Raw genomic sequence first — 14,985 nt, forward strand, 5'->3', positions numbered from 1 at the left:
CTTTCCTCTTCCGCGCGCCGCTGATTTCCTAGTTTCGGATTGGTGCAATTGGGGCGAGGTTCATCTACACGATTGGCTAAATATGATGTCCGTCATACGAAACTCTGTGTCCATTGGCTATATTTCTGAGAGGCAATAACGATCATCATAAACAGAGCGACGCTTGTTTCTGTCCAAAACAAAACAAACCGGAAGTGTTTTTGACTTGTAGGATACACGGGTTTTCAAACTTCCAAACTCCCCTGCAACATCTCAAGCTGATGTCCTATGGAAAACTTTGGAAGCGATTGAACCCCCCGGCTACCGACCTAAATCTACCATCCAGCTCAGTCTTTGGGTTAAAGAGTCTTCTTAGGACCAAGCAAAAGCCGACCCAGACTACAACATGTGTCTTGCCCTGCCTCTGTGATATCCTGAAGCTGTTATGAAGTCCAGGTAAGAACTATAGGACATTGACACGATACCCTAAACAGAAGACACTCATCATCATCATCATCATCATCACTTTATTAACAGACACAGGGACCAGTATAAAAACAGGCAATACATAAAATAATAACGTATACATACCCCAATGCATTACATTAAAGAGTTGTACCAATGTGCCCAAATGCTGGACTGGTACTTAATAGCACTGAGACCAGGTTGAGACAGCAGCATGATAATCAAGTTCTGAGACACATTAAGACGACAGATAATCGTATAGGTCAGATTTCTCAGCGGGGCATGAAAGGTGTAGACTCCTGCACCACAAAACATTTCACTAGCACTGCAACACCTTGGCTTTCTGAGCAGAATCCTCATGCAGTCATTATAAGCAACCTGAAACTTTTGAATGCTAGCCTGCTTAAACTGTTTTGTTGGTCATAATAATGTTGTTTTTACAGTGGTGCTGTGTTCACAAAGCAGAATCCCTTTCCACCAGCTTCTGCAGTGGGAAAGACACACTACCATCCTTCCCGCATCCAGTGCCTGTCAAAGAAAAACAAAAAAACAGTAGGACCCATTTCATTTAGCACCATTACCCACATTTTGCTCTCCTATCTCCTAACATGTTTTTCTCAAACACATTGCTTTCTTCAGACTTTGAGTCCTGTGCCTGCGTACCAGAGAGTCAGTCCGCCATTACCCTCTCTGAGCCAAGGCGACCGGCACCTTCTTGGGAAACCTAACCACCACCGCCATCATCATCCCACCACGGATGGACAACCCAGCTTTCCCGAGTCCTGGCCCTCCACTGACCTTGAAACTTCTCCAGGCAACACCACAGCTTCTCCTTGCATGGAGACACCCAGCCAGTCTGCACCAGCAGTCTCTTTTGACCAAGCTCAACAGGATTCTGTGCTGGCAAAGTACACTTCAGTTTTCATTGCAGTACAGCATACCGTAAACCTTCAGTCAATGTGCAATTGATGTTGAGTAGAGTTTTAATTCAATGTAATATGTCAGTGGCATGTAATGTAGTATACACATGTGTTCCTTTTATATTATGTTTATATATATTTTATTACTTTATTTTTTAGGTGGTCTCTCACAGTCTAAATCACGCCCATAAAGTTGAAAACTTGCACATGATACACTGTAGGATTAGTTCTGATAGGTGACTGTAAGCTGTATGGGTTAGTCAGCAATGTATTTTACTGTTTGAATGACTCCATATTGCTCTCCCAGGTACATAGAACGCTTTCGCCATGGTCGACCGCAGAGTCGAGAAGAGCGCCAGAAAAGGGCGTCTGCCATAGGAGAGGAGCAGCTGCCTTTCTGGTGGATGTCACCCTCATCTTTACCCACCTGTTCAACACCTACTCAAACCACAGACCAAGGTGTGTTCTCACTCAGTTTGGAAACTTATTTCAGTGTAGGGGATATTAACTGTTATCAGCTAGCATACCCTAGGAAGGAGGCGACAATGCATCTTTGATCATGTCTCTCCTTGGATTCCCTTCTTCTCAACAGATGTTATCCTGCCTCTGAAGGATGACCATGCAAATGCCATCCTCAGTCCAGTTGGACAGTGTCGGCGTGGCAGCACTTCCTCCCCACACAGAGGATCTCCTAGTGTCAGTGCATTTGTGAGTCAAGTAATTGGGATGAGCCACAATGTGTCCTGTTACTATACAGTATGTTGTCTTTCTCCACTGAACAGAGATGATAGGTGTATTTGTAGCATACAGGGAAAAATACAGTTCAGATTTGACAACAAAAGTACTAGACTAGAGGGTAACAACAGATGTTAATGTTCCATCTCGTTTTTGTTTTTTTAGATACAAATATGCTGTTAAAATGGATTGTTTGGTCAAGTCTGTGTGACTGCCCAGGAAGTTCCAGGAACAAGAGTGTCTGTCTGCACAGTATTAATATGAAGAAGAGACACCTTATTCAGACTTAAGTGCGCTTCTAAATATTTGCATTCCACCACCACACCACATGTCCATCTTGTAAACCTCCATGTTTATATGAATGCTTGGGAAGCCATCGTTTATGCAACCATGTTGATTCGTCCTCTCGTCCTGCTTATGTCATAACAATTATAAAAGAACCACAGACAACTGTTTGTCGTAGAAATACGAGGTCAGGACTAGGTGATGCACGGTGGCTAGTTTTCAATAAAAAAAAGACTTGCATTTGCAAAACTGCATAGATATGATGATAGGCTCTAGATTTGATTCATTCACACGGAAATGTGAGTCCGCTATAGCAGTGTTTCTCAACAAGGACCACGAGGGGTCCCTGAGGGGCTTCCAGGGGGTCCCCAGGAAATGGATGAATTGTTTAACTTCACCATTATTTCATTTATAAGACGTTACTGCAATTAGAGGATGTAGAAGAATGACAGATTTGATCATAGTTTCACTGTATCCAACAATAAAACATGTTCTCACATGCGACAAAGTCTCGTCAGATGCGATCTGTGGCCCTAATGTGGACTAAATTAGAGGTCCTTAATAGGAAAAAGGTGCTCTATATAGTATGCTTATTATGATTTGAGGGAGCAAAAGAGTTGATTCATTGTTCTGTGTGATGGTCAGGTTCTGTCTGACACGTCCCACGGTGACCTTGATGACACTGAGATACTGCAGCTACAGGAGAGGGCCAGCAGACTTTTGCAGAAAAGGTAGGAAGCCCAGTGAGTCACACTAACGATGCATTTATTCAAGTCCTTCAATTGTATGTAACCTGTTGTCTTTATGTCTGTGAATGCTCTGTGTCAGCGATGAGTCTATCCCCATCAGCTCAGAGGGTCTGGGATGCTCCGATTTCTCCTCCCCAGTCAGTGTAGAAGAGCCAGTGCGAAGACCTTTGATTCCCATTCTAATGGAATCAGCTACTGGTAAGGCAAGAGTTGTGGAGTGGAATACAGTTGAATGAGATGGATTGTTGTTGTCGTGCTCTCCCAACATAAACTTGCTCAAGGTTATGATATGTTACGCAACTTTTTGATACATCCTCTTTTATTGTTACGCAATATTTGAAACTGTACCACAGTGGCAATGTTATTGTGCAATGTGCCTCAGCTTCAGTCCAAGCTGGCCCCTCCCAGAAATCCTCTGTGACTCCTTCCCCGGTGCCCCACATGCACCCAGAAGATGACATCCTGTTCCAGTGGCGTGTGAGGAGGAAGATGGAGCAGGCCAGGGATGGACCCCGGCCCCAGCAATACCCCAGTCTTCACCCATCCACTTTCAGCTGGCAGAGACCCTGTCTCCACCAGCCCTCAGCCAGTGAACAGGCTCACACGGTAGAAGTTGTGCATTGTACCATTGACATTCTGTATGAACAGGTGTCTATTTTGTTATTTGAGATTTATTGAACAACTTTTAATTTCCTTTCCCCTTTGCATCATCTGCAGCAACAACAGAGTATTGTTCCTCCAGAGGCCTCATGTAGAGTGACCCCCTCATTCATCATCACTCCCCAACCAGAACCCAAAGAAGCCCATGGACCATGTCCCCCGGCACCAGGCCCAGCTCCCTCCCCACCCTTTCTTGTCTCCGGCTCCTCTGTCCCCAAACCCCAGACTGATGCTCATGTGCCTGCCCACATGCATCTCCTCTGTGACATCTTGCCCTGCCCCGCCCAGTCACCCCATCACAGCGCTCAACAGAGTTCCAAAAGGTCCGAAGGGTCTGGGACCAAAGTTGCCCCTAAAAAAAACCAACAGCTCCTGGGAAACTCAACAGATACCTCCACTGAAGAGCCCATTAGTAAACATATGTCATCTCCACCACCTGCTTCATCTGGAACTACAGAAGAAGAGTGGCCTTTTCACCACAGGAGAGCCAAGAGGAGGAACAAGGAGAAGGCACAAACAAAGGAGTCAGACAAGAATGAGAAGAGGACAGTGGTGTCCATGAGTAAGCAGAACAAATCATTGAGGTATGTATTGAAACACACACACACACACACACACACACACAACACACACACACACACACACACACACACACACACACACACACACACACACACACACACACACACACACACTTTAAGTATATATGCTTAATATGCATTTTTCTGCAGACATATTCGAGGTGATGACCATGCTGATGGGCCCAGCTATACAAACAGGAGCTCTTTGCGTCACAGGCATAGTAGAAGTCCCAAAAACGTCACACCATGGACAGAGCAGCCGTCCAGCAGAAGTGGAGGCCAAAAGGAGAGATGTCAGGGCTTTTCCAGTGAGAGCTGTACTGGCGACCATGCACCACCACCTTCTCCAATCCACAGTGCCTTAGGACAGGTGGGTCAGAACATGTGCCAACTGCAAAACTGAAATGCCTGGACCAGTTTGCAAGTTGATTAGTTTCATACTCTCTATGTGGGTTGATGCATAAGCTTTGCATGGACATTGGCGGGCTACCTCTGCATTCACATCCATCCAAGACACAAACACCAGAATCAGTCTGTGGTCCCAGTTCCTCTTTGTCAGCCAATCCTTGACAGAGGCATGTCTACGAAACTGGGGCACCATCTGGATTGTTTCATGTTGGGTATTGTGCAAATGATGCCATCTTGACCACACTCTCTCCACTGTGAATGAAGTATTGCCAGGCCTGACAGTGGAACATGCTTTTAACAAGTTGAACATTTTAAAGCGCACATGTGCCAGCCAGGACTGGTTTTGTTTGTAGGTGTGACTTAGGGGACATTCATACCAAAAGAGTTTTTTTTTTTCAGTCAGAACGCTATGAAAATCATGTTGAGAGCGCTTCCATTTTGCACCAAACACAGCGCACGGAGCTGGTTTTGTCTGTTTGATGATGTCAACATGAAAGCCAGATTATTGCCAATTCTGGCAGCAGTGAGGTAGAGGATGCCTCGGGAGGAGAAAATGTAGGAGGAGTGGAAAAGACGAGCAGAGCGCTTTCCCTCTAATGTTCAACTTTTTTCAGCTTTAAAACGCCCACAGCGCTCCTTCAAAAACAAAAGACGCCACCAGCACTAAACGCCAGGTGCGTTCATTAAAAGAGGAGCACGTTTAGCGCGTCCTTACATAGAGAATGAATTGCAGAAAGACGCTGTGTCCCGGCCTGGCATTCTCTCCCACACCTTATGTGTGTGGGGGCGGGGGCCGGGGTGGGGGGCATCAGTGCTCTCCATCACTGGTCGAGGGATGCCGGTAGCTTAGAATAGCTTAGGTTAGGGCCTAACCTAAGCTATTCTAACCTATGCGATAGATTAGCTGCAGCCTAGTCTCTCCCCAGAGACTCAAATATTATGTTGAATCGCTGCGCTCCGCATACTACATAAATTAGTCTGTACCACTTCACGCAGGAACGTAGTGTATCGGTGTAAGAACTCTCATGGGTCTGGCGTCGAGACTAGCTACAGCCTAACTGTAGGCCAGGGCTATTCAACTAAATTGTTCAGGGGGCCACATTGTCAGAAACCTAAGGGGCCGGGGGCCGGACCGTTCCCCGAGCTATTAATACCATTATATGTACACTTGATACAACGTGCCACCACAATTTTCAAAACTTGCATTTCACTACATTGCAAAAGTAGCTTAATTTAAATTTAAAAGTGCTTAATTTCTGTGCAACAAAAGCTGCGTTAAAGCCCCAAAAATAAACACATTTGAAACAAATCTAAGTATTCTACAACACGTCAGCCATTTGAAATATAAATTTGGTCAATTCTGACCTCTCTTAGCTACACCACAGCATTGTAAACATTTATAGTGCATCAGGAAAGGAAAGCAACTGTAAACATTCTTTCTTGTTTAGAACCTAGCACAGTATTAAATACTGAGTATCTCATGAAAAACTATTAATATTGTATCTTTTGTGTTTAGCTACGTCTCACAGCATTGTAACATTGTAGTGCGGCAAGAAAGGAAAACTACTGTAAACATTTTAACCATATTTCTTGTTTAGAACCTAGCTAGCTACAGCAGTAGCACACATCTCCTGAAAAACCATTTATAATGCATCTTTCTTGATTAGCTACATCACAGTGCCATCTCCTGAAAAACATTAATATTGCACCTTTCTTGTGGCTACATCACAGCATCTCCTGAAAAACATTCATAGTGGATCTGACTTGTTTAGCTCACTTTAGCTAGATCACATCTAAAAAACAACCAGTCGGGTGTAATAAGTAAATTAGGTTTAATTGTAAAAAAAAAAATAGAACTCATCCGCCAGTTGAATAGCCCTGCTTGTATGCTGTAGACCTGTTATAGTGTTCAGGCTAAAATCAGACTAGAGCAAAATAGGACAGGGCAGACTAGGCTGTAGATTAGCTAGATTCCCTGTGTTCTAGTTAGTTCCGGTTAATGGCTAGAGTACCGTAAATTCCGGACTATAAGGCGCACCGGTCTATAAGCCGCACCTTCAAAGGTGACTATTTTTTTCTTATATAAGCCGCACCGGTCTATAAGCCGCGGGTGTTTTGATGTTTAATTACCATATGTAAGGCTTCGTGCACAGAGGGGATTGTCGGGAAAGAGATGGCTGTTTGGGGAAGCTCCCATTTATTAACATTTCAACAAAACAAAAGTCAGGTCACTAATCCCCAGACAAAATCACACATTGTGAGATGCTTAAAAATCACCATCGGCGGGAGCTGCTGTGCAGCCAAGAACACAAGTGAAATTCGTTCTCTCGTGACCTGTGGTTCTCAACGTGATGGACGATTCACCTTTCTTGTTAACAGTCCTAGTGAGAGGCAGGTCGAACGTCAAAGGCACTTCATCCATATTTATGATCTGCTCCGGTCCGATGGAATATTCCTTGATCTTTCTTTGTGTGAATTCGCCGAAGTTTGTAATTTTCTCCTGGTAGTCGGGAGGGAGTTGCTGACACAGTCGTCCGCGCCCTGACGGACAGTCCCTTTCGTCTCGGGTTTGTGCATGATCCTTTGCTGCTGCTGCTGTTGTTGTTCCTGTCTCGCTACTGTCTCAGACATGGCTTTCAGGCTCAATCGCCGCCATCGTCGTAACACAGCCAGTTCTCCATCTTTTGAAGCATGATGTTAGATTACAACGAGCTAGTTGTGTGGCTTAGCCTTCCAAAATGTTGCTGTTAGTTTTTTAGAATGTAATACATAGAATTGGGAATGTTACATTCAATTTCATTCAGACTGTCTTTCAGGCTCAATCGCTGCCTTTTTCCCCCCGGAGCGAGGGAGGAGGGAGGGTGTTTTACCGTAGTGGCTGAGAGAGAGTAGTGGCACAGTGCTCCAATCAGGTCGCGAGGCACATTTTTTGCAACATCATCCAATCAGGGTCTCGCTCTCATAATGTCTGTCTTGCTCTCGTTCTGCCTCATACCAACATCCATAGATTTTGGAGGTTCCCGAGTGGCCGTTTGCTGGAAAAATCCATAGATAAGCCGCACCGTTATATAAGCCGCAGGGGGCAAAAAAGGCCAAAAAACGGGAAAAAAGCCGCGGCTTATAGTCCGGAATTTACGGTAGTCAGATTGTCTGAACTGCGCCCCCCTTTTCCTGCCCTCTCCTCTCTCACATTCCCCCTGCTCCCTCCCCACCTCCTCCCTTTCCCGTTCTTTCCTCCCCCACTATTCTAAAGCATGGCACCCATTCTATTCTAAAGCATGGCATTTCCTTTCCCTGTTCTCTCCTCCCCCACAGTATATCCTATCTGTTCAGTATATCCTCCCCCACATTCTCCATTCCCTCCCCACTTCCTTCCTTTTCCTGCTCTCTCCTCTCTCATATTCCCCCTGCTCCCTCCCCACCTCCTCCCCTTCCTGATCTCTCCTCCCCCACTATTCTAATGCATGGCACCCATTCTACCCTAAAGCATGGCACCCATTATATTCTAAAAGCATGGCACCCATTATATTCTAAAGCATCGCATCTCCTCCTTTCTCTGTTCTCTCCTCCCCCACAGTATATCCTATCTGTTCAGTATATCCTTCCCCACATTTCCCATTCCCTCCCCACCTCCTCCCTTTTCCTGCTCTCTCCTCTCTCACATTCCCCCTGCGGTCCCTCCCCACCTCCTCCCTTTCCTGATCTCTCCTCCCCAACTATTCTAAAGCATGGCACCAATTTTATTATAAAACATGGCACTCATTCTATTCTAAAGCATGGCATCGCATCCTTTCCCCGTTCTCTCCCCCACAGTATATCCTATCTGTTCAGTATATCCTCCCCCACATTCTCCATTCCCTCCCCACTTCCTTCCTTTTCCTGCTCTCTCCTCTCTCATATTCCCCCTGCTCCCTCCCCACCTCCTCCCCTTCCTGATCTCTCCTCCCCCACTATTCTAATGCATGGCACCCATTCTACCCTAAAGCATGGCACCCATTATATTCTAAAAGCATGGCACCCATTATATTCTAAAGCATCGCATCTCATCCTTTCCCTGTTCTCTCCCCCACAGTATATCCTATCTGTTCAGTATAACCTCCCCCACATTTCACATTCCCTCCCCACCTCCTCCCTTTTCCTGCTCTCTCCTCTCTCATATTCCCCCTGCTCTCCCTCCCCACCTCCTCCGCTTCCTGATCTTTCCTCCCCCACTATTATAAAGCATGGCACCCATTCTATTCTAAAGCATGGCACCCTTTCTCTTTCCCCCTTCCCCCGCTCCTTCCCCACCTCCCCTTCCCTGCTCTCTCCTCCCACACATTTCCCATTCCCTCCCCACCTCCTCCCTTTCCCTGCTCTCTCATCCCCCGCTCTCCCTCCCTTGCTCTCCCTCCTCCCTTTTCCTGCTCTCCTCTTTCCCACTTCCCCTGCTCCTTCCCTACCTCCTCCCCTTCCCTGCTCTCTCCTCCCCCACATTTCCCATTCCCTCCCCACCTCCTCCCTTTTCCTGCTCTCTCCTCACTCATATTCCCCCTGCTCTCCCCCCCTGCTCCCTCCCCACCTCCTCCCCTTCCTGATCTTTCCTCCCCCACTATTCTAAAGCATGGCACCAATTATCTTTCTCTTTCCCCCTTCCCCTGGCACCCTTTCTCTTTCCCCCTTCCCCTGCTCCTTCCCCACCTCCCCATTCCCTGCTCTCTCCTCCCCCACATTTCCCATTCCCTCCCCACCTCCTCCCTTTCCCTGCTCTCTCCTCCCCCACACCCCCCTGCTCTCCCTCCCTTGCTCCTCCTCCTCCCTTTTCCTGCTCTCTCCTCTTTCCTCTTTTCTGTGAAGCCCTCTGAGACATGCTTGTGAATTAGGGCTATACAAATAAACTTAGATATTCTGACTATAAGATTACATGATACGTTGCCTCTATACTATAGACTTCTTCTGTAGACATAGAGTCTATAGAACCAGAATGGCTCAGTCACCACTAGGCAGACATCATTTTGTATTTAGATGTGATACATCATCATGTGATGAGGATATGTCATTATGGTAGCTTTAATTTGCATTAACAACGTGTGTTCTCATTGGACCTTGGCAGGTCGTTTCGGAGGTTTTGTTTCCTACCTTGGACTCATCCCCTGCACAAAGGACACCTGTCTCTTCAGATTCCCCTCCATACACCCCTCCTGCCCCTCCACAGTCTCCGGTTCCTCCAGGCAATGCACAGAACCCTATGGAGGTCATTTCACAGCTGCTGCGAGAGGCTGAAGGTGAGCGCACTGCAGCAAAGAGCACTGACCTTTACCTTGGAGTTCATTGTGGGGAATATTTTCTCGGCTGTAGATAGCTTTGTCCCAAACATCCCCAAGCGCTTTTTGTCCAAACCTCTAGAACTTAGCCTTTTCCTGTGCAAGATGTTGGTATGGCGAAGCGGTTAAATTTGTGATGCATGCATGCTTTCTGTGGACCACTGTCAGGTAACTTAGTCATATACTACTGTGTACCTCAAAGTGTGGACCACTGTCAGGTAACTTAGTCATATACTACTGTGTACCTCAAAGTGATACTACTGTGTACCTCAAAGTGTGGACCACTGTCAGGTAACTTAGTCATATACTACTGTGTACCTCAAAGTGTGGACCGCTGTCAGGTAACTTAGTCATATACTACTGTGTACCTCAAAGTGTGGACCACTGTCAGGTAACTTAGTCATATACTACTGTGTACCTCAAAGTGTGGACCACTGTCAGGTAACTTAGTCATATACTACTGTGTACCTCAAAGTGTGGACCACTGTCAGGTAACTTAGTCATATACTACTGTGTACCTCAAAGTGTGGACCACTGTCAGGTAACTTAGTCATATACTACTGTGTACCTCAAAGTGTGGACCACTGTCAGGTAACTTAGTCATATACTACTGTGTACCTCAAAGTGTGGACCACTGTCAGGTAACTTAGTCATATACTACTGTGTACCTCAAAGTGATACTACTGTGTACCTCAAAGTGTGGACCACTGTCGGGTAACTTAGTCATATACTACTGTGTACCTCAAAGTGTGGACCACTGTCAGGTAACTTAGTCATATACTACTGTGTACCTCAAAGTGTGGACCACTGTCAGGTAACTTAATCATATACTACTGTGTACCTCAAAGTGATACTACTGTGTACCTCAAAGTGTGGACCACTGTCAGGTAACTTAGTCATATACTACTGTGTACCTCAAAGTGTGGACCACTGTCAGGTAACTTAGTCATATACTACTGTGTACCTCAAAGTGTGGACCACTGTCAGGTAACTTAGTCATATACTACTGTGTACCTCAAAGTGTGGACCACTGTCAGGTAACTTAGTCATATATTCATATAGTCATATCTTTTTTTTTCTTCAGATTCAGATGAAATGGATTTTGAAGATGACCCTCTGCTACAAGTCCTTCGCAAACAGAGAAAATGGGTGAAGGAGCAAATTAGGTAACCTACCAATTAAATTGGCAACTTATCCAACCAATTTCAAATGTTACTTGTTTGTTGCATTTGCTAAGTACAATAGGATTTGTGTGTGTGTGGTATATATAACTTATCCAACCAATTTCAAATGTTACTTGTTTGTTGCATTTGCTAAGTACAATAGGATTTGTGTGTGTATGTATGTATGTATATATATATATATATATATATATATATATATATATATATATATATATATAATACCACTTAGCTTCTAAGGTTGTTTATTTAGCTACATATAACATTGAAAGCTTAAAAATTAAAATGTCTGTCTTTCAGTGAAGTGGACTCTATGTTGGCTGAATTCCAGGATGGGTAACAGAACTTGAAACTTGGCAACAGACACTGACGCAGTAGGATTTGTATTTAATTTAATTGTATATGGAAATAAACAGTGCATTTGTACCTTTTGTTAGAGGAAATATTCCCACATTAAAATGTTTGGAAATATGCCTGTGTGCATCGTTAATCATAATCACATTACAGTTCATTTTACATATCTTGAACAAAATGAAACACTTTGAATTGCGAACACAGAATATTTACAATGGCTGTGTCCTTGAAACGTTAAGATTGATGAGCAAATGAGTGACAGTATATACAAACCTCAGAGAGCAGGGAATAATAAGAACAGTGCCAGGAACATAATAAATGTGTGTTTTGGCACATGGTGAGTGTTGGTGTGATTGGTGGAGTCTAAAGTAGCCTTGTGTTTCTATTTATGCTGGTATGTTCCGGTAAGATGGTGTTTGCTGTTAATGTGTAACGGATCTGGAGGTCTCGGTTTGCAGCATAGGTGCAGATATGAAGAGGATGCCATCTGGAGACACTGCTGACTCCAAAGCCAGGGTGTCCACTCCCTCTGGGATTCGGTAGCGGCGGTTAAATTGGCGCGTTACCAACCCAGGACCATCCGTCTAACAAACAGCATGAAACAGAGAGGAATGCATGTTTAACACACAGTTTAAAGCCATTCTGATGGAGTGAGGCGGGCAGAGCATAGTGCTACTAACAGAATACTAACCTTTTTTTCTTCATGCTTTCCTTGCACTTCCACAAAGTCTCCTGTCACCTTGACCATTAGGTCTTCCGGGTTGAAGAGCTTAACATCAACCTGAACTGTAAAGCCGCTGTGGTCACAATTCACCTGCCAACATGAGGGGAATTATCATTATATATAAATGTGTATATATGTACTGTATATATATATATACATACAGTATATATATATATATACTGTGTGTGTGTATATATATGTGTATGTAGTACAATATGTGTGTGTGTGTGTGTATATATATATATATATATATATACATACATACAGATCCTTTCCCAAAAATTAAAATATCATGGAAATACCATGGATGACCCTGGGCTTCAGCGGTTTGTCAAGCAAAGACAATTCAAAGAATTTGACGGAGATTCAGAGGGAGTGGACTGAGGCTGGAGTCAGTCATAACTGAGAAGTAACTGCTGATTTTCTTCACACTATTCTAATTTCTTGAAATACTGTTTTGAGGGTTTTCTGGAGCTGTAGACCAAAATTATGAAAAATGAAACAAAGGCTAGAAATGTTTCACTTTGTGTGTAATGAATCTATAATCTATGACAGTTTCACTTTTTGAAAGGAATTATGGAAAAAAACTAACTTTTCCATGATATTCAAATTTTTTGGAAAGGGTGTGTGTGTGTGTGTGTGTGTACACACATATATATACTGTATATATACAGTGTTGGAGTAATATGTTACTTTACAATATTACTGTCTGTGTAGACTGTAGAGTAACTCGTTATGTATTACACTACTTTTGCATTACTTTCACCAAAATAACTGCACTAGCAGAATGACATCTCTGCCCCGGAACCATCCGAAAAAGCAGAATAACATCTCTGCCCCGGAACCATCCCGAAAAATAATTTAAACTGTCATGAAGTCATTGTAAAATGTCCAAAATTCTAAATGTTATCCTTTTCCTTTGTTATTGTCATGTATAGTGGTTATTTGCATAAAAACACAATTTGATTAGGAAATTATTGTATCTTTATTTAAATATGTGCTTTGATTAAAAAAATAATAACTAAATTTGTAACTTCTGTTACTTGACAAAGTAACTGGTATAATATAACTGAAATCCTGTTGGTAATAAGTGATATTACTGAGTTACTGCTAAAAGTAATATATTACATGTAATATATTACTTTTGTAATGAGTTACCCCCAACACTGTATAGGGCCATATACACACACACTTGGAGGTTATACACTCAATTAATACAACTTCAATCCAAGGTAAGGGACTCTCAGTCTAGGGTCTTGGCTATTTAAAAGTGAATTGTGAAATAAAAGTATGCTACTGATATGTTGTTGCATAATAAAATAAAGTCAAAATAAATACAATGATGCCGGCAGCAACTGTAGCTCAATGACAATTTCCCAATCAAGTAGGCTATAACTTTAAGAGGCCTTGAGATCAGATCACTGCATGTTTAGAAACAGCTGTTTTATTTCAGTTAACCTACCTTTGCAGAACCGGTATGGTCGGACTCTGAAATGAGTAATTTCGGGGTCCAATTATAGTGTCCATATGTCCCATTCAGCTGAGGAATAAGAGGTGGTAAAACCTTCTCCCATGGGATACCGCTGGCTGGAAGAGTGGCTGGCAGAATGAAGTCCATTTCAGATCTAATTAGGGGAAAGTAAAGATAAGACAATACAATAGACTACACAATAGGAGCAGTTGAGGATACAGCAAGTCTGATACACGCTCCTTTGGTAAGACAATCCTCCTTTAAAATGAGATATATTACCGTGTAGGAGATGTTCGCCAAAGTGCGCCAGTTATGTATTATTGTGGCTGTCAGTGGAAAGGATCGGTGCGCCCGTCTGTCTGACTCCCAGTGCCTCTCTGCTGCTGGACGTTTTATACTGGAGTTACATAATACGTTGGGAATTCACTGCGGGGCACCTTGATTCTCGTAGGCTATGTTCTGGACTAATTATGCGTACCCGTGTGTATTCAGGCATCAGAGCGCATTGTTTTGGCGGCGATGCAGCTGTTGCAGGGGTAGGCTATAACCGGTATAACTCTATTAACGTGAAGAATGAAGGCTTAATCTTCAGTGTTTTACCAATAACGTTATATGGTCAAATTCATTCCTCGCTGTGGGGGCGGTACTGCCTGTTGGTGTATTTTCTTCCAAGATGGATCACCAGTCGGGCCTGTTAAGAATATAGGCTTAAAGCTCTGTCCAAAAATAAGTTCAAAAGATGAAGCGATGTTGACCCTCTGTGAGCCGATGCCAGACAGACAGTGACAGCGGGCACGCTGTAATCACATGGGAGAGCACGTGTGATAACGATTACTTTTTCCTCTGGTACAAAACTTTGTAGGCCTAGTGATACTTATTTAATTCAATCAAGGTGCTTTACTGGTAGGAATAATTGCCAAAGCATCAAGATAGAAATCATTGTTCACACAATTCATTAATATTTGTTCAAGTTATGGATGATCAAGTAATTTCACCTGCCGATCTGATGTCATATCACAGATGAACCTCATATCAAGACTCCTCACTACTCATACAATCAGTGCATGGTTCTCAACATTCAGGGACCACCAGGCCTATATTGTGATGAGTTACACTGTTATAGCTCAACCTACAATACAGATAGGCATGGAATTCTGGACAAAATCATAT

At 43.7% G+C, this 14,985-nt stretch overlaps 2 protein-coding genes across 3 annotated transcripts; one reads left to right on the forward strand and one right to left on the reverse strand.

The window, feature by feature from the left end:
- The first annotated feature begins 302 nt into the window (after window positions 1-302).
- proser3 (proline and serine rich 3) lies at window positions 303-11,705 on the forward strand. Of its 2 annotated transcripts, XM_083633802.1 has the most exons (13): window positions 303-435; window positions 888-996; window positions 1,084-1,352; window positions 1,672-1,823; window positions 1,957-2,072; window positions 3,030-3,115; window positions 3,213-3,331; window positions 3,516-3,739; window positions 3,851-4,377; window positions 4,525-4,744; window positions 9,875-10,046; window positions 11,170-11,251; window positions 11,567-11,705. In XM_083633802.1, exons 1-13 carry the CDS (start codon window positions 425-427, stop codon window positions 11,604-11,606), a joined length of 2,127 nt encoding a protein of 708 aa, XP_083489928.1. In that variant the 5' UTR covers window positions 303-424; the 3' UTR covers window positions 11,607-11,705. The 2 variants fall into 2 exon arrangements, with proteins under 2 accessions (XP_083489928.1, XP_083489929.1); XM_083633803.1 differs by lacking the exon at window positions 9,875-10,046.
- hspb6 (heat shock protein, alpha-crystallin-related, b6) lies at window positions 11,645-14,454 on the reverse strand. The gene is made up of 4 exons (XM_083633821.1): window positions 14,095-14,454; window positions 13,807-13,969; window positions 12,312-12,434; window positions 11,645-12,204 (listed from the first exon to the last, which is right to left on the reverse strand). The coding sequence occupies exons 2-4, from the start codon at window positions 13,960-13,962 to the stop codon at window positions 12,043-12,045; spliced, it is 441 nt and encodes a 146-aa protein (XP_083489947.1). The 5' UTR covers window positions 13,963-13,969; window positions 14,095-14,454; the 3' UTR covers window positions 11,645-12,042.
- Between the last annotated feature and the right edge of the window lie 531 nt (window positions 14,455-14,985).

The sequence above is a fragment of the Poromitra crassiceps genome (genome assembly GCF_964638095.1).
Source record: "Poromitra crassiceps genome assembly, chromosome: 1".
Lineage (NCBI taxonomy): Eukaryota > Metazoa > Chordata > Actinopteri > Beryciformes > Melamphaidae > Poromitra > Poromitra crassiceps.

Excerpts from the sequence above, each read along its gene's own strand:
- proser3 (XM_083633802.1), top strand. Across the intron at positions 1,353-1,671 it reads CAGGATTCTGTGCTGGCAAA|GTACATAGAACGCTTTCGCC; the intron begins GTACACTTCAGT and ends TTGCTCTCCCAG. Across the intron at positions 10,047-11,169 it reads GCTGCTGCGAGAGGCTGAAG|ATTCAGATGAAATGGATTTT; the intron begins GTGAGCGCACTG and ends TTTTTTCTTCAG.
- hspb6 (XM_083633821.1), bottom strand. The coding sequence starts at position 13,962 with ATGGACTTCATTCTGCCAGCCACTCTTCCAGCCAGCGGTATCCCATGG. Across the intron at positions 12,435-13,806 it reads ACCATACCGGTTCTGCAAAG|GTGAATTGTGACCACAGCGG; the intron begins GTAGGTTAACTG and ends TCATGTTGGCAG. Across the intron at positions 12,205-12,311 it reads GAAAGCATGAAGAAAAAAAG|ACGGATGGTCCTGGGTTGGT; the intron begins GTTAGTATTCTG and ends GCTGTTTGTTAG.